At 40.5% G+C, this 22473-nt stretch overlaps 1 protein-coding gene across 4 annotated transcripts in view; it reads left to right on the forward strand.

Moving 5' to 3' along the window:
- The window catches only part of TIAM1 (TIAM Rac1 associated GEF 1), an 873661-nt gene that overhangs the window by 842054 nt on the left and 9134 nt on the right, over positions 1 to 22473 (forward strand). For all 4 annotated transcript variants that reach the window (XM_053705978.1, XM_053705976.1, XM_053705979.1 and 1 more), the window contains 2 exons: positions 2239 to 2297; positions 6120 to 6222. In XM_053705978.1, coding sequence (XP_053561953.1) covers positions 2239 to 2297; positions 6120 to 6222 — 162 coding nt within the window. The remainder of the gene's footprint in view (positions 1 to 2238; positions 2298 to 6119; positions 6223 to 22473) is intronic.

The following is a 22473-nucleotide window of genomic DNA, read 5'->3' on the forward strand; positions in this document are numbered from 1 at the left end:
TACCATAAGATATGGCGTAAATACTTACACTGGTGCGAATCCAAGAGTTACTCATGGAGTAAGGTTAGGATTCCTAGGATATTGTCTTTTCTACAAGAAGGTTTAGAAAAGGGTTTATCTGCAAGTTCTTTAAAGGGACAGATCTCAGCTCTGTCCATCCTTTTACACAAACGTCTGTCAGAAGTTCCAGACGTTCAGGCTTTTTGTCAGGCTTTGGCTAGGATTAAGCCTGTGTTTAAGACTGTAGCTCCACCGTGGAGCTTAAACTTAGTTCTTAACGTTTTACAGGGTGTTCCGTTTGAACCCCTTCATTCCATTGATATCAAGCTGTTATCTTGGAAAGTTCTGTTTTTAATGGCTATTTCCTCGGCTCGTAGAGTCTCTGAGTTATCAGCCTTACATTGTGATTCTCCTTATCTGATTTTTCATTCAGATAAGGTAGTTCTGCGTACTAAACCTGGGTTCTTACCTAAGGTAGTCACTAACAAGAATATCAATCAAGAGATTGTTGTTCCATCATTGTGCCCTAACCCTTCTTCAAAGAAGGAACGACTTCTGCACAATCTAGACGTAGTCCGTGCCCTGAAATTTTATTTACAGGCAACTAAAGATTTTCGCCAAACTTCTTCCCTGTTTGTCGTTTATTCTGGACAGAGGAGAGGTCAAAAAGCATCTGCTACCTCTCTCTCTTTTTGGCTTCGTAGCATAATACGTTTAGCCTATGAGACTGCTGGACAGCAACCTCCTGAAAGGATTACAGCTCATTCTACTTGAGCTGTGGCTTCCACTTGGGCCTTTAAGAATGAGGCCTCTGTTGAACAGATTTGCAAGGCTGCAACTTGGTCTTCTCTTCATACTTTTTCCAAATTTTACAAATTTGACACTTTTGCTTCTTCGGAGGCTGTTTTTGGGAGAAAGGTTCTTCAGGCAGTGGTTCCTTCCGTATAAAGATCCTGCCTGTCCCTCCCGTCATCCGTGTACTTTAGCTTTGGTATTGGTATCCCATAAGTAATGGATGACCCGTGGACTGACTACACTTAACAGGAGAAAACATAATTTATGCTTACCTGATAAATTCCTTTCTCCTGTAGTGTAGTCAGTCCACGGCCCGCCCTGTTTTTTATGGCAGGTCTAAATTTTAAATTATACTCCAGTCACCACTGCACCCTATAGTTTCTCCTTTCTCGTTTGGTTTTCGGTCGAATGACTGGGTGTGACGTAGAGGGGAGGAGCTATATAGCAGCTCTGCTTGGGTGATCCTCTTGCACTTCCTGTTGGGGAGGAGTTAATATCCCATAAGTAATGGATGACCCGTGGACTGACTACACTACAGGAGAAAGGAATTTATCAGGTAAGCATAAATTATGTTTTTAACTACGTTCATCCAGGGGTGGCTGGGTGTGAGCCATAACGGCATATCTGATAAAATAGAGCAGTTTTGCTCCAGCATATGTGAGTACGAATTTGGTGTTGTGAATCACTCTTCCCCTAGGATGCAGGTGATTACTTGCCCATTTTTTTTTTTTACATTTTATTGGGCTGGGTGTGGGCTATTACAGAGCCCCTATATCCTGTTTTTATTAAATTACAGAATGATGAGATCCATCAGATATTTAGTATATTCAGCTTTGTCTTTATGCGAATCTTCAATTTGATATAGAATTACCATTGTAACTGGCAGTAAAATCCTCTGCCTGAGCAACACTCTATGTATCAGTTTAGAAATCCTATCATAATAATAATGCTTCAAACAAGCATCACATCAGAGTATTAAGTGTGATATTCTGTGATTTGTCTCATGTGGAGCTCAGTCTCAATAGCCCATTATATGTTTAACTCCTTTTTGCTCACTTTCTGTTTAAACAAAAGTGTATGATCCTATCAGGAAATAACATAATCTTTAACAAGTTGACATTTGGCATTAGGTAGTTTACCAGCAGATGGCTATGTGCTTATTGCTTCTGTTAGCGATTCCCACCTGCTGTTTATACAACAGATGAAGGTCAAGAAGACGAAATTACAGGTCATTCTGTAACATTCTGATATAGCAGTAACAAACTGCATGCTGGTGTATTTTACACAACAAAACAAATATTGTTTATTTAAATGAGTAAGTAAAATACATTTACAGTGAATGCTTTTTAAACATAATAAAATAAAAATCCTAATACTCCTGCTGATTATTGCTTATAATTGTAATAACTTAAATTTATTTATTTCTCTTTTTTTTTCTTCCAGTTTTTAAGACCGCAGTAGTTTTGGTTTACAAAGATAGTTCCAAGCAAAAAAAGAAACTTGTAAGTAATAAGTTTATTTTTTATTTTTTTTAAGACAGTAATTTTTGTTACATATATATATTTTTTTTTAACAACTGTGTTTCTACTGTGCAGCCAATTAGTGCATTTGAAAGCTTGCTACTAGATATAACAAAAGGCTTAAGGGGCCGGTATAATTCTAATGACACTCTAATTTGTTAGAGTTTATCCCTAGCGATGTTGCAGATCTTGTGTTTAACCCCCGCAAAGGGAACCACTGGTCCTGAGCAAAAAAAACTGCCACATAGCTACTTGCACAAGCCAGCTGCAGCGTCGCTAGTAGGGTTGCCACCTCAGCCATGTTTTCCTGGACACTTATGAGTTACACAAGCTGCAGGGTGTGCAGGGAGGAACATTTATTGTGTTTCTGGACAGCACTATTTATATTCCTCCCTGCAGCATGTGTAACTTATAAGTGTTCTGTATTTTAAGGGACAGGTGGCAACCCTAGTCGCTAGTGACATTCTGCAGTTACTATGTGTTCACCACTGCTAAGGTGTTAAACAAAGTGTGAGTCAAGTAATTAGGCTCCAGATAAAGACATAGATGGTGTGACTTTAAAGGGACAGTGTAAAGGATTATTTTCTCCTTAATATGTTCCCAGTAAAATAGCTGCATAGTGTTACATGTATTTAAAATTGCCCTTAAGATGTATTCTTGGATTTTAAATAGCTGATTCACTGAATCCACTACCTATGACAAATTTAGTAACTAGACAATTAATTACTGCACTAGATCCTCAGTACAAAACATCACTTTCAGACTCTTCTCTGACAGCAGCAAATGCGCTTACAGAATAACCAGCCATAAATAAGTGAATTCGGACTTACTAGAGATCTTCACACCTTGTGTTGGCGTCTCTTAACAGCGTCCGCATTGCAAGCACTGACTGTAGGATATCTGGGTCAGAGGCTCCATATCAAATACATACTGGAGAACCCTATGGGAAAAACAGTCCAAGCCAATGCTCACAGTGTAGAAAACCCAGACCGGTTCACCCAGTAAAAAAGTGAAACTTTATTGCGATCATAAAAGATACATAGCACACAGTTAAAAACGGCTGCAGGTGCACCTACAAGTATACATAGCAAAAATAGAAAGTGGAGGTATGGTACTCCTCACATCTGACCCATTTCGATAGTACCCATTTGTTGGTAGTTCCGCCTCCTTTATATAAGCGTCATTTTCTGATTGGATTATTTCGGCAAGCCCTCCTAAGTGATACATACAGTGTATAAACATAAAAGATACATGTATGTGTATATATATATATATATATATATCTATATATATATATATATATATATATATAAACTCAACAATTACAGGTAATACTGTGTTAATCTATAAATGATACAATTGTTACAACTAATGTTTAGACGGCAGCTCAATAAGCTATTATATTTTTTGCAGAACCCTTAGACTATAGAGTTAATCAATTTGTCTCATTAGGTTATAGATCTAAATGTTTACATATTGGGAGCATCAATAGAATGTGTTAGAGTTAGACAACACAAAGATTTAAAATGATCTACCTTTCACTCCTTTTAGTTAAGATTCCCAATGGTTTATCAGGTCCCATTGAGTAATGGATCACCATGAAAGAAAGGACCTGATAAACCATTGGGAATCTTAACTAAAAGTAGTGAAAGGTAGATCATTTTAAGTCTTTGTGTTGTCTAACATTCTAAATGTGCAGCCGTTTTTAACTGTGTGCTACAGTATGTGTCTTTTTTCAAAGTTTCAATTTTTTATTGGATGAGCCGGTCTGGGTTTTCTACACTGTGAAATTTTAGTAACTAAGCATTGTCCTTTTTATATCAAGAGATAAGATGAGGAGGGCTGCACTTCCTGCAGGCTCAGCCCTATTGAATGTATTCTTGACAACAGTGGATGGAGGGCAGTACACCTAAAGGTTGCATTTCCCATATATTTAATACCCTGCAGTTTATAGAACAAAAAATTGGAAACAAATTATAGTAAACAATTTTAAAGTACAGTGTCCCTTTATGTAACAGCATACCTGTGTATCCTCCAGTCACCAGCTATAGCCTAATCTGCAGTGTGCTACTTTGACTATGTAACCCGTTAGTAGTGGTTAAACATGTATTGTGAGAATGGACTTTAAAAATAACATCCTTTAGCAAAATAGATTTTTTTATTTTTAAAGTAGAATATCCCTTTATTTGTACTTAAAGGGACTTAATACGTTTTTGTGTTAGAGCGTCTTTTTTTTAAAGACATATTAATAATAGTGCTGAATAAACCAAATTATTGTCAGAATGGAAGACCTTTGGGAATTATCAACCAGCACACATTAATACAGTATAAATTGTGCACAAACATGGCTTTCCTGATTGTTTGAATGTGATTTCAAATAGCTTTATTATCTAACCATTTGAATACAAAAAATAAAATAAAGGTTTAATTTGTTTTAATCCTGCAATGTCTCTTTAAGTTGCACATCAGCATAAAGCTTTTACAAATGCTATTCAATGATACTTCATTGAATAAATAAACGTTTTATAGACTATACTGCAGTAAGTATTATAAGGACATTGACATGGTTCTGTTTTACAATTCCATAGCTATAAAATGAGAAGTCGCATTTTAAGAGCATTCTGCAACGGTCTATGAACGAGTTTGTTTCAAATACTTCCTACATTATATATTGCAAGAGATCTGTACTTCCTGATAAAAAAGTGAATCAGGAGTGAGTTAAAAGGGACATGATACTCTGACATTTTCTTTGTGCTGTCTAAACGAGAATGTTTCAAAATGTATTACAGCGTTTTTTTGTTGTTTTTTTGGATGTACCTAACAAATGTATCTTTTTCTGTATCAGCCAGTGAGTAGTTGAGCACTTAAAGAGATATAAAACCCACATTTTTTATTTCATGATTCAGATAGAGCAATTTTAAGCTTAGGAGCTGGTCCATTTTTGGTTCAGCACCCTGGGTAACTTTTGCTGATTGGTAGCTACCTTTAGCCACCAATCAGCAAGTGCTACCCAGGTTCTGAACCAAAAATGGGCTGGCTCCTAAACTTACATTTCTGCTTTTCAAATAAAGATACCAAGAGAACTAAGAAAAATTGATAATTTAGTAAATTAGAAAGTTGCTTAAAGGGACACTGAACTCAAACAAAAATTTTCTTTCGTAATTCAGATAGAGCATAACATTTTAAGCAACTTTCTAATTTACTCCTATTATCAATTTTTCTTTATTCTCTTGGTATCTTTATTTGAAATGCAAAAATGTAAGTTTAGATTGCGGCCCATTTTTGGTGAACAACCTGGGTTGTCCTTGCTGATTGGTGGATAAATTCATTCACCAATAAAAAAAAGTGCTGTCTGAACCAAGAAAAAAGCTTAGATGCCTTCTTTTTCAAATAAAGATAGCAAGAGAACGATGAAAAATTGATATTAGGAGTAAATTAGAAAGTTGCTTAAAATTGCATGCTCTATCTGAATCATGAAAGTTTAATTTTGACTGGACTGTCCCTTTAAGCAGGCACTTTGTTAGTTTCACTTTAAATGTAAACATGTTTTACATAATCTTTTTTTAGGTAAACATATATATATATATATATATATATATATAAATAATGTATTGGACAGCTGCTCTTTCATATACAGTACATGATAACACAAAAATTGAGTAATATATCCATTTAATGCATAATTTAAAAGTTACAGAAAAATGTAACTTACAAATGTTTTATTTATGGTAATGATAAATAGTATTTAATAAGGGGCAACAATGTTTCAATAATATATAAAATGTATACATCATTTTTCTGTAGGGTGGATCCCATCGTGCATCAATGTTTGAGGATCGAGATCCATTTCGGTTCCGTCACATGATTCCTACTGAGGCTTTACAAGTTCGAACTCTGACAACATCAGGTAAAGACTTCAACAATGTAATTTATCTACAAACAATTGTAGTTTCAAAGTTTGTGTAACAATTATATATTTGTAATAGTATTATTGCTAATTTGTAGTTATTGTTAGTATTTGTGACTAATCAAGCCTTCTCAGCGTCACAATAGAGGGATGTGGGCATGAAGGGGTTAATGGCACACAGCTCTGGTTCCCTTATCCTTGCAACTCTGCAAAAGGACTTTCAAGGAGACACTACATTAACCCCAGATCTTGGTCACGCTGCTCTAACAATTTCTCTTTCTGCCGCCACCAAAACTTTTAAATTAAAGGGGAGTTTTGGGGAACCCCTAACAACTCACACTATTTAACAGTTAGGTATAACGTGCCTTTCACCTTGTCTCAACAGGAGTGTGAATTCAGATATTAGAGCCCAAAAGACAGAATGAGATTTTCTACGTGTTTAATAACAAAAATATCAACACAGGTTACACAGTGCAAAATTATAAAGACATTCAGAATAACATACAAATACAAAGCTACGGTTCTTTAAAAACAAAATGGGACATAAAAATAGAAACACAATATCTTACTTATTATCAAATTCCTTTAGATATGTGGAGAGCTGCTGATCATGTTGGTGTCTTTGGTCCCCAGGGCAGTTCTGCCTAAAAAGTCTGTCTCTTGCATACTTGAATCAAATTCTCTTTGTCTTGTCAAAGACAACGCCCTGGTTATGATTTACGAGTTCAACCAATTACAAACAAGTCTTAGCCCCCACTATCAGTCTCCAAGGGGAGGAGCGTTCTGCATTTCTACACACAGTTACACTACTGAGGAGGGGGGGAGGAAGGAGGGGGGGGGATCTCAGCTTACAGCTTTCTGAAAGCAGACTTCACACACACAGAAAAAAGCAATTCACCTTAACCACTTCCAGGCTGAGACAATACCACCTCTGCTGAGTAGCCAATCCAGGTATCAACTACTCCACATGATTATATCACGACACCTCCCCTTTCTTTCATGTAATTGGCAAGAGTCCATGAGCTAGTGACGTATGGGATATACATTCCTACCAGGAGGGGCAAAGTTTCCCAAACCTCAAAATGCCTATAAATACACCCCCCACCACATCCACAATTCAGTTTTACAAACTTTGCCTCCTATGGAGGTGGTGAAGTAAGTTTGTGCTAGATTTCTACGTTGATATGCGCTTCTCAGCATGCTGAAGTCCGGTTCCTCTCAGAGTGCAGTGAATGACAGAGAGATGTGAAGGGAGTATTACCTATTGAATGCAATGGTCATCCTAACTGGGATCTATTTCATAGGTTCTCTGTTATCGGTCATAGAGATTCATCTCCTACCTCCCTTTTCAGATCGACGATATACTCTTATATACCATTACCTCTGCTGATTCTCGTTTCAGTACTGGTTTGGCTATCTACTTTATGTAGATAAGTGTCTTTTGGTAAGTATGTTTTCCTTTATTTAAGACACTCTTAGCTATGGTTTGGCACTTTAAATGTAAAGTTCTAAATATAATGTTTGTACTTATATTGGCCATGATTCAGGTTTATCAGTATATTTCCTTTTTTACAGACTGTCCGTTTCATTTTGGGAAATGCACATATAAAAAAAAATAAAAAAAATTCTTACCTGAAATTTTTCAAAATTGACTTTTCTCTTGTAAGGTGTATCCATTCCACGGATCATCCATTACTTGTGGGATATTCTCCTTCCCAACAGGAAGTTGCAAGAGGATAACCCACAGCAGAGCTGCTATATAGCTCCTCCCCTAACTGCCATATCCAGTCATTCTCTTGCAACTCTCGACAAGCATGGAGGTAGTAAGAGAGAAGTGGTGAAATATAGTTGTTTTTTCTCTTCAATCAAAAGTTTGTTATTTTTAAATGGTACCGGAGTTGTACTATTTTGTCCCAGGTAGAAAATAGAAGAAGAATCTGCCTGTGATCTCTATGATCTTAGCAGGTTGTAACTAAGATCCATTGCTGTTCTCACACATAACTGAAGAGAGAGGTAACTTCAGCTGGGGAATGGCGTGCAGGTTATCCTGCTATGAGGTATGTGCAGTTAAATTTTTTTTCTAGAGATGTAAATGCTAGAAAATGCTGCTGATACCAGATTTATGTAAGGTAAGCCTGAATACAGTGATTTAATAGCGACTGGTATCATGCTTACTTTCAGAGGTAATACTCTTATAGATTTGCAATATAAAACGTTTGCTGGAAATGTTTAAGCGTTTTTATATATGCTTTGGTGATACAACTTTATTGGGGCCTAGTTTTTTCCACATGGCTGCCTTAAATTTGCCTAGAAACAGTTTCCTGAGGCTTTCCACTGTCTTAACATGAGTGGGAGGGGCCTAATTTAGCGCTTTATTGCGCAGTAACTATTACAGACTGAGACATCTAGCTTCCTCCAGGAGTCCCCTGAATGCTATAGGACCTCTCTAAAGGGCTCTTAGGCTTTCCAAAGTCGTTTATTTGGGAAGGTAGGGCCACAGCAGAGCTGTGGCAGTTTGTTGTGACTGTTAAAAAAGTCTATCGTTTTTTTTTTATCCGTTTTTTGAACTAAGGGGTTAATCATCCATTTGCAAGTGGGTGCAATGCTCTGTTAGCTTATTATACACACTGTAAAAATTTTGTTTGATTTACTGCTTTTTTTCACTGTTTTTCAAATTCTGACAAAATTTGTTTCTCTTAAAGGCACAGTACCGTTTTTATTTTTTGCTTGTTAACTTGATTTAAAGTGTTTTCCAAGCTTGCTAGTCTGTTTAAACATGTCTGACATAGAGGAAACTCCTTGTTCATTATGTTTAGAAGCCATGGTGGAACCCCCTCTTAGAATGTGTACCAAATGTACTGATTTCACTTTAAGCAATAAAGATCATATTCTGTCTTTAAAAGATTTATCACCAGAGGAATCTGACGAGGGGGAAGTTATGCCGACTAACTCGCCCCACGTGTCAGACCCTTTGACTCCCGCTCAAGGGACTCGCGCTCTAATGGCGCCAAGTACATCTAGCGCGCCCATGACGTTTACTTTACAAGACATGGCGGCAGTCATGGATAATACACTGTCAGCGGTATTATCCAGACTACCTGGGTTTAGAGGAAAGCGAGATAGCTCTGGAGTTAGAAGAAATACAGAGCATACTGACGCTTTAAGAGCTATGTCTGATACTCCCTCACAATATGCAGAAGCTGAGGAAGGAGAGCTTCTTTCTGTGGGTGATGTTTCTGACTCAGGGAAGAGGATTCAACCTGATTCTGATATGTCTACATTTAAATTTAATCTTGAACACCTCTGCGTATTGCTCAGGGAGGTTTTAGCTGCTCTGAATGACTGTGATACAATTGCAGTGCCAGAGAAATTGTGTAGATTGGATAAATACTATGCAGTGCCGGTGTGCACTGATGTTTTTCCTATACCTAAAAGGTTTACAGAAATTATTACTAAGGAATGGGATAGACCAGGTGTGCCGTTCTCTCCCCCTCCTATTTTTAAGAAAATGTTTTCAATAGATGCCACCACACGGGACTTATGGCAGACAGTCCCTGAGGTGGAGGGAGCAGTTTCTACCCTAGCTAAGCGTACTACTATCCCTGTTGAGGGCAGTTGTGCTTTCTTAGATCCAATGGATAAAAAGTTAGAAGGTTACCTTAAGAAAATGTTTATTCAACAAGGTTTTATTCTACAGCCCCTTGCATGCATTGCCCCAGTCACTGCTGCTGCGGCTTTGTGGTTTGAGTCTCTAGAAGAGGCTTTACAGGTAGAGACCCCATTGGATGACATACTTGACAAGCTTAGAGCACTTAAGCTAGCCAATTCTTTTGTTTCTGATGCCATTGTTCATTTGACAAAATGGCTAAGAATTCTGGTTTTGCTATTCAGGCGCGCAGGGCGCTATGGCTTAAATCATGGTTAGCTGACGTTACTTCAAAGTCTAAGCTGCTTAACATTCCCTTCAAGGGGCAAACCCTATTCGGGCCTGGTTTGAAGGAGATAATTTCTGATATCACTGGAGGAAAAGGTCATGCCCTTCCTCAGGATAGGTCCAAATCAAGGGCCAAACAGACTAATTTTCGTGCCTTTCGAAACTTCAAGGCGAGTGCGGCATCAACTTCCTCTAATGCAAAACAAGAGGGAACTTTTGCCCAGTCCAATCTGGTCTGGAGACCTAACCAGACCTGGAACAAAGGTAAGCAGGCCAAGAAGCCTGCTGCTGCTGCCTCTAAGACAGCATGAAGGATCGGCCCCCCTATCCGGTAACGGATCTAGTAGGGGTCAGACTTTCGCTCTTCTCCCAGGCTTGGGCAAGAGATGTCCAGGATCCCTGGGCGTTGGAAATTGTATCCCAGGGATATCTTCTGGACTTCAGAGCTTCTCCTCCAAAAGGGAGATTTCACCTTTCACAATTATCTGCAAACCAGATAAAGAGAGAGGCATTCTTACACTGTGTTCAAGACCTCCTAGTTATGGGAGTGATCCATCCAGTTCCAAGAGAGGAACAGGGACAGGGATTTTACTCAAATCTGTTTGGGGTTCCCAAAAAAGAGGGAACCTTCAGACCAATTTTAGATCTCAAGATCTTAAACAAATTCCTCAGAGTCCCATCATTCAAGATGGAGACTATTCGTACCATCCTACCTATGATCCAGGAGGGTCAATACATGACTACAGTGGATTTAAAGGATGCTTATCTTCATATTCCGATACACAAAGATCATCATCGGTTTCTCAGGTTTGCCTTCCTAGACAGGCATTACCAGTTTGTAGCTCTTCCCTTTGGGTTAGCTACAGCCCCAAGAATCTTTACAAAGGTTCTGGGGTCACTTCTGGCGGTCCTAAGACCGCGGGGCATAGCAGTGGCCCCTTATTTAGACGACATCCTGATACAGGCGTCAAAATTCCAAATTGCCAAGTCTCATACGGACATAGTTCTGGCATTTTTGAGGTCGCATGGGTGGAAGGTGAACGAAGAAAAGAGTTCTCTATCCCCTCTCACAAGAGTCTCCTTTCTGGGAACTCTAATAGATTCTGTAGAAATGAGGATTTACCTGACAGAGTCCAGGTTATCAAAACTTCTAAATTCCTGCCATGTTCTTTATTCCACTTCTCGCCCTTCGGTGGCTCAGTTTATGGAAGTAATCGGCTTAATGGTAGCGGCAATGGACATAGTGCCGTTTGCACTCCTACATCTCAGACCGCTGCAACTCTGCATGCTCAGTCAGTGGAATGGGGATTACACAGATTTGTCCCCTCTACTAAATCTGGATCAAGAGACCAGGGATTCTCTTCTCTGGTGGCTATCTCGGGTCCATCTGTCCAAAGGTATGACCTTTCGCAGGCCAGATTGGACAATTGTAACGACAGATGCCAGCCTTCTAGGCTGGGGGGCAGTCTGGAACTCCTTGAAGGCTCAGGGATCATGGACTCAAGAGGAGACACTCCTTCCAATAAACATTCTGGAACTGAGAGCGATATTCAATGCTCTTCAGGCTTGGCCTCAGCTAGCGACAATGAGGTTCATCAGATTTCAGTCGGACAACATCACGACTGTGGCTTACATCAACCATCAAGGGGGAACAAGGAGTTCCCTAGCGATGTTAGAAGTCTCAAAGATAATTCGCTGGGCAGAGATTCACTCATGCCACCTATCAGCTATCCATATCCCAGGTGTAGAGAACTGGGAGGCGGATTTTCTAAGTCGTCAGACTTTTCATCCGGGGGAGTGGGAACTCCATCCGGAGGTGTTTGCTCAATTGATTCATCGTTGGGGCAAACCAGAACTGGATCTCATGGCGTCTCGCCAGAACGACAAACTTCCTTGTTACAGATCCAGGTCCAGGGATCCCAAGGCGACGCTGATAGATGCTCTAGCAGCACCTTGGTCTTTCAACCTGGCTTATGTGTTTCCACCGTTTCCTCTGCTCCCTCGTCTGATTGCCAAAATCAAGCAGGAGAGAGCATCAGTGATCTTGATAGCGCCTGCGTGGCCACGCAGGACTTGGTATGCAGATCTGGTGGACATGTCATCCTTTCCACCATGGACTCTGCCGCTGAGACAGGACCTTCTACTTCAAGGTCCTTTCAACCATCCAAATCTAATTTCTCTGAGACTGACTGCCTGGAGATTGAACGCTTGATTTTATCAAAGCGTGGCTTCTCCGAGTCAGTCATTGATACCTTAATTCAGGCACGAAAGCCTGTCACCAGGAAAATCTATCATAAGATATGGCGTAAATATCTTTATTGGTGTGAATCCAAGGGTTACTCATGGAGTAAGGTCAGGATTCCCAAGATATTATCTTTTCTCCAAGAAGGATTGGAAAAAGGATTGTCAGCTAGTTCCTTAAAGGGACAGATTTCTGCTCTGTCTATTCTTTTGCACACGCGTCTAAACCTGTTGCTCCGCCATGGAGCTTAAATTTGGTTCTTAAAGTTCTTCAAGGGGTTCCGTTTGAACCTCTTCATTCCATAGATATCAAACTTTTATCTTGGAAAGTTCTTTTTTTGGTAGCTATTTCCTTGGCTCGTAGAGTTTCCGAGTTATCTGCCTTACAATGTGATTCTCCTTATCTGATCTTCCATGCAGATAAGGTAGTTCCGCGTACCAAACCTGGGTTTTTACCTAAGGTGGTATCTAATAAGAATATCAATCAGGAGATTCATCATTGTGTCCTAATCCTTCTTCAAAGAAGGAACGTCTGTTACACAATCTTGATGTGGTTCGTGCTTTAAAGTATTATTTACAAGCTACTAAAGATTTTTGTCAAACATCTGCTTTGTTTGTTGTCTACTCTGGACAGAGGAGAGGCCAAAAGGCTTCGGCAACCTCTCTTTCGTTTTGGCTAAGAAGCATAATCCGCTTAGTTTACGAGACTGCTGGCCAGCAGCCTCCTGAAAGGATTACAGCTCATTCTACTAGAGCTGTGGCTTCCACATGGGCCTTTAAAAATGAGGCTTCTGTTGAACAGATTTGCAAGGCGGCGACTTGGTCTTTGCTTCATACCTTTTCAAAATTCTATAAATTTGATACTTTTACTTCTTCGGAGGCTATTTTTGGGAGAAAGGTTTTACAGGCAGTGGTACCTTCCGTTTAAGTACCTGCCTTGTCCCTCCCTTCATCCGTGTACTTTAGCTTTGGTATTGGTATCCCACAAGTAATGGATGATCCGTGGACTGGATACACCTTACAAGAGAAAACATAATTTATGCTTACCTGATCCTGATAAATTTATTTCTCTTGTGGTGTATCCAGTCCACGGCCCGCCCTGTCATTTTAAGGCAGGTATTTTTTAACTTTAAACTACAGTCACCACTGCACCCTATGGTTTCTCCTTTCTCTGCTTGTCTTCGGTCGAATGACTGGATATGGCAGTTAGGGGAGCAGCTATATAGCAGCTCTGCTGTGGGTGATCCTCTTGCAACTTCCTGTTGGGAAGGAGAATATCCCACAAGTAATGGATGATCCGTGGACTGGATACACCACAAGAGAAATAAATTTATCAGGTAAGCATAAATTATGTTTTTTTCCAAATTGCGGGCTGTTAGGCTCGCGGGTGCGCAAAATGCTATAATTTATTGCGCGATACTTTTTTGCCGCGAGAATTACGTTTGTTGACGTATTTTCGTCATTTTCGGCGTCTTACTTGGTGCCGAAAATTTTCACGTAGTTGCGTCATCTATGACGCTCGTGTTTGTTGCAGACGTTTTTGGCTCCAAAAAATATTTTGTCAGTTGTGGGCGTCATACTTGGCGCCAGACTTTTGACATTATTTAAGTCTTCATGTATTTTTGCTTCTGGTTTCCAGAGGCTTATTCTGTTTGCATTTTTTCCCATTCCTGAAACTGTCATATAAGGAAATTGATCATTTTGCTTTATATGTTCTTTTTTCTATTACATATTGCAAGATGTCCCAATCTGACCCTGTATCAGAATCTACTTCTGGAATGCTGCTGCCTGATGTCGGTTCTACCAAAGCTAAGTTCATTTGTTGTAAACTTGTGGTAACTGTTCCTCCGGCTGTAGTTTGTGTTAGTTGTCATGATAAACTTTCAAACGCAGACAATATTTCCATTGGTAATAATCCATTACCTGTTGTTGTTCCTTCAACATCTAATGTTCAGGATATTCCTGTTAATGTGAGAGAATTTGTTTCTAATTCTATTCAGAAGGCCCTGTCTGTTATACCACCTTCTAATAAACGTAAAAGGTCTTTTAAAACTTCTCATAAATTCGATGAATTTTTAAATGACCTAAATCAGAATGAGGTATCTATCCCTGATGAGGATCTATCTGGTTCAGAAGATTCTGCCTCAGATATTGACACTGACAAAACTTCATATTTATTTAAAATGGAGTATATTCGTTCTTTATTAAAAGAGGTGTTGATTGCATTAGATATGGAGGAGACTAGTCCTTTTGATATTATAACCAGTAAACGTTTAAATTCGGTTTTTAAACCTCATGTAGTTATTCCAGAGTTTTTTCCAGTTCCTGATGCTATTTCAGAGGTAATTTCTAGGGAATGGAATAGTCTGGGTACTTCATTTACTCCTCCTTCAAGGTTTAAGAGACTGTACCCTTTGCCGACTGATAGATTGGAGTTTTGGGAAAAGATCCCCAAAGTTGATGGGGCTATCTCTACTCTTGCTAAGCGTACTACTATTCCTACGGCAGATAGTACTTCTTTTAAAGATCCTTTAGATAGGAAGCTTGAATCTTATCTAAGGAAGGCTTATTTATGTTCAGGTCATCTTCTTAGGCCTGCTATTTCTTTGGCTGATGTTGCTGCAGCTTCAACTTTTTGGTTGGAAACTTTAGCGCAACAAGTACCAGATCCTAATATGTATAGCATTGTTAAGCTAATTCAACATGCTAATAATTTCATTTGTGATGACATTTTTTATATCATTAGAATTGATGTCAGGTATATGTCTTTAGCTATTTTAGCTAGAAGAGCTTTATGGCTTAAATCTTGGAATGCGGATATGACTTCTAAGTCAACGTTGCTATCTCTATCTTTTCAAGGTAATACATTATTTGGTTCTCAGTTGGATTCTATAATTTCAACTGTCACTGGGGGGAAGGGAGCCTTTTTGCCTCAGGATAAAAAATCTAAGGGTAAATTTAGGGCTGCTCACCGTTTTCGTTCCTTTCGTCAGAATAAGGAACAGAAACCTGACCCTTCCACTAAAGGAACGGTTTCCAATTGGAAGCCTTCTCCAGTCTGGAATAAATCCAAGCCTTTTAGAAAATCAAAACCAACCCCCAAGTCCACATGAAGGTGCGGCCCTCATTCCAGCACAGCTGGTAGGGGCAAACTTCGATTTTTCAAGAATGTTTGGATCAATTCAATCCAAAATCATTGGATTCAGAACATTGTTTCTCAAGGGTACAGAATAGGTTTCAAGGTAAGACCGCCTGTGAGAAGTTTCTTTCTTTCACGCATTCCAGTGAACCCAGTAAAGGCTCAGGCTTTCCTGAAGTGTGTTTCAGACCTGGAGTTATCCGGGGTAATTGTGCCAGTTCCATATCTGGAACAGGGTCTGGGGTTTTATTCAAATCTGTTCATTGTTCCAAAGAAAGAGAATTCTTTCAGACCAGTTCTGGATCTAAAAATTTTGAATCGTTATGTAAGAATACCAACATTCAAAATGGTGACTATAAGGACTATTTTGCCTTTTGTTCAGCAAGGGCATTATATGTCCACAATAGACTTAGGGGTGCTTATCTTCATATTCCGATTCATCCAGATCATTGACAGTTCCTGAGATTCTCTTTTCTAGACAAGCATTACCAATTTGTTGCTCTTCTTTTTGGGCTAGCAACAGCTCCAAGGATTTTTTTCAAAGGTTCTCGGTGCCCTACTCTCTGTAATCAGAGAGCGGGGTATAGCGGTGTTTCCTTATTTGGACGATATCTTGGTACTTGCTCAGTCTTTACATTCTGCAGAATCTCACACAAATCAACTAGTGTTGTTTCTTCAAAGACATGGTTGGAGGATCAATTTACCAAAAAGTTCCTTGATTCCTCAGACAAGGGTAACCTTTTTAGGATTCCAAATAGATTCAGAATCCATGACTTTGTCTCTAACAGACAAAAGACGTCTGAAATTGGTTTCAGCTTGTCGGAACCTTCAGTCTCAGTCATTCCCTTCAGTAGCTATGTTCATGGAGGTTTTAGGTCTCATGACTGCAGCATTGGACGCGATCCCCTTTGCTCGTTTTCACATGAGACCTCTTCAGCTTTGTATGCTGAACCAATGGTGCAGGGATTATACAAAGATTTCACAATCAATATCCTTAAATCCCAATATTCGACTATCTCTGACTTGGTGGTTAGATCACCACCGTTTAGTCCAGGGGGCCTCTTTTGTTCGTCCAACCTGGACTGTGATTTCAACAGATGCAAGTCTTTCAGGTTGGGGAGCTGTCTGGGGATCTCTGACAGCGCAGGGGGTTTGGAAATCTCAAGAGGCGAGATTACCAATCAATATTTTGGAACTCCGTGCGATTCTCAGAGCTCTTCAGTTTTGGCCTCTTCTGAAGAGAGAACTGTTTATTTGTTTTCAGACAGACAATGTCACAACTGTGGTGTATGTCAATCATCAAGGTGGGACTCACAGTCCTCAAGCTATGAAAGAAGTATCTCGGATACTTGCATGGGCGGAATCCAGCTCTTGTCTAATCTCTGCGGTCCATATCCCAGGTATAGACAATTGGGAAGCGGATTATCTCAGTCGCCAGACTTTACATCCGGGAGAATGGTCTCTTCACCCAGATGTGTTTCTTCAGATTGTTCAGATGTGGCGGCTTCCAGAAATAGATCTGATGGCTTCTCATCTAAACAGGAAACTTCCCAGGTATCTGTCCAGGTCCAGGGATCCCTTGGCGGAAGCAGTGGATGCGTTGTCACTTCCTTGGAATTATCAACCTGCTTATCTCTTTCCGCCTCTAGTTCTTCTTCCAAGAGTGATTTCCAAAATCATAATGGAGCGTTCATTTGTACTGCTGGTGGCTCCAGCATGGCCACACAGCTTTTGGTATGCGGATCTTGTTCGGATGTCCAGTTGCCAACCTTGGCCACTTCCGTTAAGGCCAGACCTTCTATCTCAAGGTCCATTTTTCCATCAGGATCTCAAATCATTAAATTTGAAGGTATGGAAATTGAAAGCTTAGTGCTTAGTCATAGAGGTTTCTCTGACTAGGTGATTAATACTATGTTGCAGGCTCGTAAATCTGTGTCTAGAAAGATTTATTACCGAGGAAGACTTACCTTTCATGGTGTTCTTCTCATACAATTTCTTGGCATTCTTTTAGAATTCCTAGAATTTTACAGTTTCTTCAGGATGGTTTGGATAAGGGTTTGTCTGCAAGTTCCTTGAAAGGACAAATCTCTGCTCTTTCTGTTCTGTTTCACAGAAAAATTTGCTAATCTTACTGACATTCATTGTTTTGTACAGGCTTTGGTTCGTATCAAGCCAGTTTCTCCTCCTTGGAGTCTTAATTTGGTTTTGAGGGCTTTACAGGCTCCTCCTTTTGAGCCTATGCATTCTCTGGACTTTAAATTACTTTCTTGGAAAGTATTGTTTCTTTTGGCCATCTCTTCTGCTAGAAGAGTTTCTGAATTATCGACTCTTTCTTGTGAGTCTACTTTTCTGATTTTTCATCAGAATAAGGCGGTTTTGCAGACTTCTTTTAAATTTTTACCTAAAGTTGTAAATTCCAACAACATTAGTAGAGAAATTGTTGTCCCTTCGTTGTGTCCTAATCCTAAGAATTCTTTGGAAAGATCTTTACATTCTTTGGACGTGGTTAGAGCTTTCAAATATTATGTTGAAGCTACTGAAGATTTCAGAAAGACTTCTAGTCTATTTGTTATCTTTTCTGGTTCTAGGAAAGGTCAGAAGGCTTCTGTCATTTCTTTGGCATCTTGTTTAAAGCTTTTGATTCATCATGCTTATTTGGAGTCGGGTAAATCCCCACCTCAGAGGATTACGGCTCATTCTACTAGGTCAGTTTCTACTTCCTGGGCTTTTAAGAATGAAGCTTCTGTTGATCAGATTTGCAAAGCAGCAACTTGGTCTTCTTTGCATACTTTTACTAAATTCTACCATTTTGATGTTTTCTCTTCTTCAGAAGCAGTTTTTGGTAGAAAAGTTCTTCAGGCAGCTGTTTCAGTTTGATTCTTCTGCTTATAATTTCAGTTTTTTTCATTATAAGATTAAAACTTTTTGATTTGGGTTGTGGATTCTTTTTCAGCGGAATTGGCTGTCTTTATTTTTATCTCTCCCTCTCTAGTGACTCTTGCGTGGAGTTCCACATCTTGGGTATTTGCTATCCCATACGTCACTAGCTCATGGACTCTTGCCAATTACATGAAAGAAAACATAATTTATGTAAGAACTTACCTGATAAATTAATTTCTTTCATATTGGCAAGAGTCCATGAGGCCCACCCTTTTTGTGGTGGTTATGATTTTTTTGTATAAAGCACAATTATTCCAATTCCTTGTTGATGCTTTCGCTCCTTTCTTATCACCCCACTTCTTGGCTATTCGTTAAACTGAATTGTGGGTGTGGTGGGGGGTGTATTTATAGGCATTTTGAGGTTTGGGAAACTTTGCCGCTCCTGGTAGGAATGTATATCCCATACGTCACTAGCTCATGGACTCTTGCCAATATGAAAGAAATTAATTTATCAGGTAAGTTCTTACATAAATTATGTTTTTAAAATGGTGGAAATAGGGGGTCAGCCCACGCTGATCCCCTATGTCAACCTAAATCCTAGTCTTTCCTCGTTCATAAGACCAGATCTGCCATTTCTGCGCACTCTTAGCATTCGTTTGCCCCCTGTAACAATTAGCATCAGCTGACACAATTTCTCTCGTGAAGGACATTTCCTTGCAGGATATCACACACTCGCTCTCACTCATAAAGGGATCTAGCAGCCCCTCAGGGTAACTCACTGGGGGACTGAGAGCAATTCATGCTATGCTAAGGCCAGATACTCCACTGTTCACACCTACCCCAGTATGCTCTCTCACATTCCCACACACTGCATCAGGCATCCCATTGTCACAATCAATGGCAGTATAACTCTTTTTACTGGCCCAATACAGTACTGGTACAGGTTCAGGTAAATCACCATTAACCCTAGCCTCTCCCTCCCAGCACCCAGGTTCAATAGAAGCAACATTGTTACAAACATTTTCAATACATCCCTCCCTAGGCTCTCCCTCCCAGCGCCCAGGTTCAATAGAAGCAACATTGTCACAAACATTTTAACCCCTTAAGGACCAGCGACGTACCCTGTATGTTGCTGGCCTTTTTTTGGGACTTGATTGTTTTATAGCGTGGTCTTTCCACCAGCATTGAGACTGCTCTATTCTACAAAGCCTGCTGGAGGGAGGGCATTAATAGCGTGTTCTTGCTAGACTCATGATATTATGTCCTGAAAAACCCTTTAACGACCAGTGACATACAGGGTACATTGTGGTCATTAAGGGGTTAAATACATCCCTCTTCATCAGAACAAGACATTACTGGTGTACACAAAGGCAGAGCTGCATTAACCCTCAGCCCCCCCTCCCAGCCATCATGTTCAAGGGAATCATCCTTTATCCTTTGGTGGGATACCTCCAGCTCTGGTGCAGCGAGCGATGTGTCCATCCCTAGCTTCCCCTCTGGGTCCCCCAAAGTATCACACAGTACCTTAGTTGGTGCAGGGCCCTCTACTGGCCTTTCCAGGTTGCAGGTGTTGTCTTCTGGGGCTTACTGACAAAGCATCCGGCCCACATCATCCCCCAGCAAAACAACAGGGATATCCGCAGAAATCCCCACCTCCTGCCAACCTTTTCCCACACCCCAATCCAGGTGCACACATGCCGCAGGGCACTCCCTGCTAACTTCTTCATTATCCACAGTCTCTCCTGGGATAATATCCTCTGCCACTTCAGGGTGCACCAAGCGATATCCAGCCCCAGTGTCCTGAAGTCTCATGGTCACACAGTCTCCCTCTGTGACGCTCTGCAGATTACCTGCTGACCCACCCACAAACAAAGCTGCTGCAGGTTTCTCTGCTGAATTCCCACCCCAGACTTCATGTTGAGGGTTCTCCTTGGTGGGGCAGGCAAAACTCAGGTGCCCAAACTCGTGGCACCAAATGCATGGGCAGGTATCCCCCTTGCCCAATGCAACTTCTGCTCCCTTGATGGGAGATGTTCCAGGGGAAGGTACTTCCGTAGAATCAGTTGTCAGTTGCTGGCACATTCCCTCCCTCCAGGGAGGTGATATAGCTTGCACAGTGGAACACTTGGCTACTGGGGCTTCGTTGTTAGTGCTGTCTATAGCCCCTGCTGCTGAATCGGGTTCCATTTCCAGGAGCACTCTTCTGGCCAACGGGCTCACTGTCTGGCAAATATATTGCAAAAATTCTGGGTACAGGAAAGGTGCCTCGGTTATGGTAAAGTCAAAAACCTCTAGCACATGTCTCCACTGGGTATCCCTTATAGCTATTTAGTGCTCTCTTTTTCTCTCAGCAGCTTCTCTCTCTCTTTTTCTCTCAGCAGCCTCTCTCTCTTTTTCTCTCAGCTGTCTCTCTCTCTCTCTTTTTCTCTCAGCTGCCTCTCTCTCTCTTTTTCTCTCAGCTGCCTCTCTCTCTCTTTTTCTCTCAGCTGCCTCTCTCTCTTTTTCTCTCAGCTGCCTCTCTCTCTTTTTCTCTCAGCTGCCTCCCTCTCTCTTTTTCTCTCAGCTGCGTCTCTCTCTCTCTTTTTTTCTCAGCCGTCTCTCTCTCTTTTTCTCTCAGCTGCTTCTCTCCCTCTCTTTCTCTCAGCTGCCTCCCTCTCTCTTTTTCTCTCAGCTGCATCTCTCTCTTTTTCTCTCTTGATACTGGAGGATCAGTTCCATTCTTAGTTTGGGTTCAACATCCCCCAAGTATCTGAGTACTGTCTGTAGCTCAGACTCCTTTTCACTCACAGGGGTAACAGCAGTAGGGATCATCTCCTGGGTTACAGGAGGGTCATCAGTGTTGGGTACCAGGTCTTGAGTTACAGCTTCCACAGTAACCCTTTCTGTGACTGTTTCAAACTCTGTTGTGAGGCCCTCTGCCTCCAGCAATTTCAGTATCAGCTGTTCTTTCCCTTTGCCAAGAATAATAATTCCTCTTTTATTGCAAAGAAACTCCAGAGACCATTCAGGCATTCTCCTATATTCTTCCATACTGAGCGTAGCAACAAACAGCAAGAGGGAGGGAAAAAGAACTGCTTCTTTGCACTGTAATATCAATGTAATTAGGCAAAGAGTTCTGTCTTTGGGAAATTACACAAAAACATGTAATTTCTTTTAGTACTATACAAATAGCACTAAAAAACTCTAAATATCCCCACCGCTGCCAGACAGTTTGTGATGAATCAAACCTGCTCAACGTCACAATAGAGGGATGTGGGCATGAGGGGGTTAATGGCACACAGCTCTGGTTCCCTTATCCTTGCAACTCTGCAAAAGGACCTTAAAAGAGACACCACTTTAGCCCCAATCTTGTCCACGCTGCTCTAACAATCCCACCGCTGCCACCAGTTTGTGACAAATCAAGCCTTCTCAGCGTCACAATAGAGGGGCGTGGGCATGAAGGGGGTAATGGCACACAGCTCTGGTTCCCTTATCCTTGCAACTCTGCAAAAGGACCTTAAAGGAGACACCACATTAACCCCAGATCTTGGCCACGTTGCTCTAACAATTTCTCTTTCTGCAACTACTCCACATGATTGTATCATGACAGTATTACACTGTTTATTTCTGCTTAAAGCATTAATGCATTTTAAATATAAAGAAGCATAAAAGCTTTATTTACTTTGAGGAAAATGTATTTCGTGCTTAATTAAAAAACACTGGGGGGGAAACTGCTTATGGTGCATTCCGCTGTCCTTCAGATGTGCGCTTCATTCATTTGCCACAAGCTGCCACTATGGGTGTAATTAACCTTTTAGAATGCATTGAAACTGCTGGAAGCATTAGTGCCTTAGGTGTTTTCTGATGAAGCAAGGGAGTTTTATTCAAGATACATCATCTTTTTATAAGACCATTAAAGTAAAAAAAAGTCAAATGCTCTAATATGTTTGAACTTTTTAATTTGAATACTTTTGACCCCTGACTATTGTTTAAATCCCACAGCAGCGCTAGTCACATGACTCAGATGTGAAACTAGCGCTGCTGATTGGATCAGTGACATTTTCCTCTCAGGAACAGC

Source organism: Bombina bombina, chromosome 3, assembly GCF_027579735.1.
Source record: "Bombina bombina isolate aBomBom1 chromosome 3, aBomBom1.pri, whole genome shotgun sequence".
Classification (NCBI taxonomy): Eukaryota; Metazoa; Chordata; class Amphibia; order Anura; family Bombinatoridae; genus Bombina; species Bombina bombina.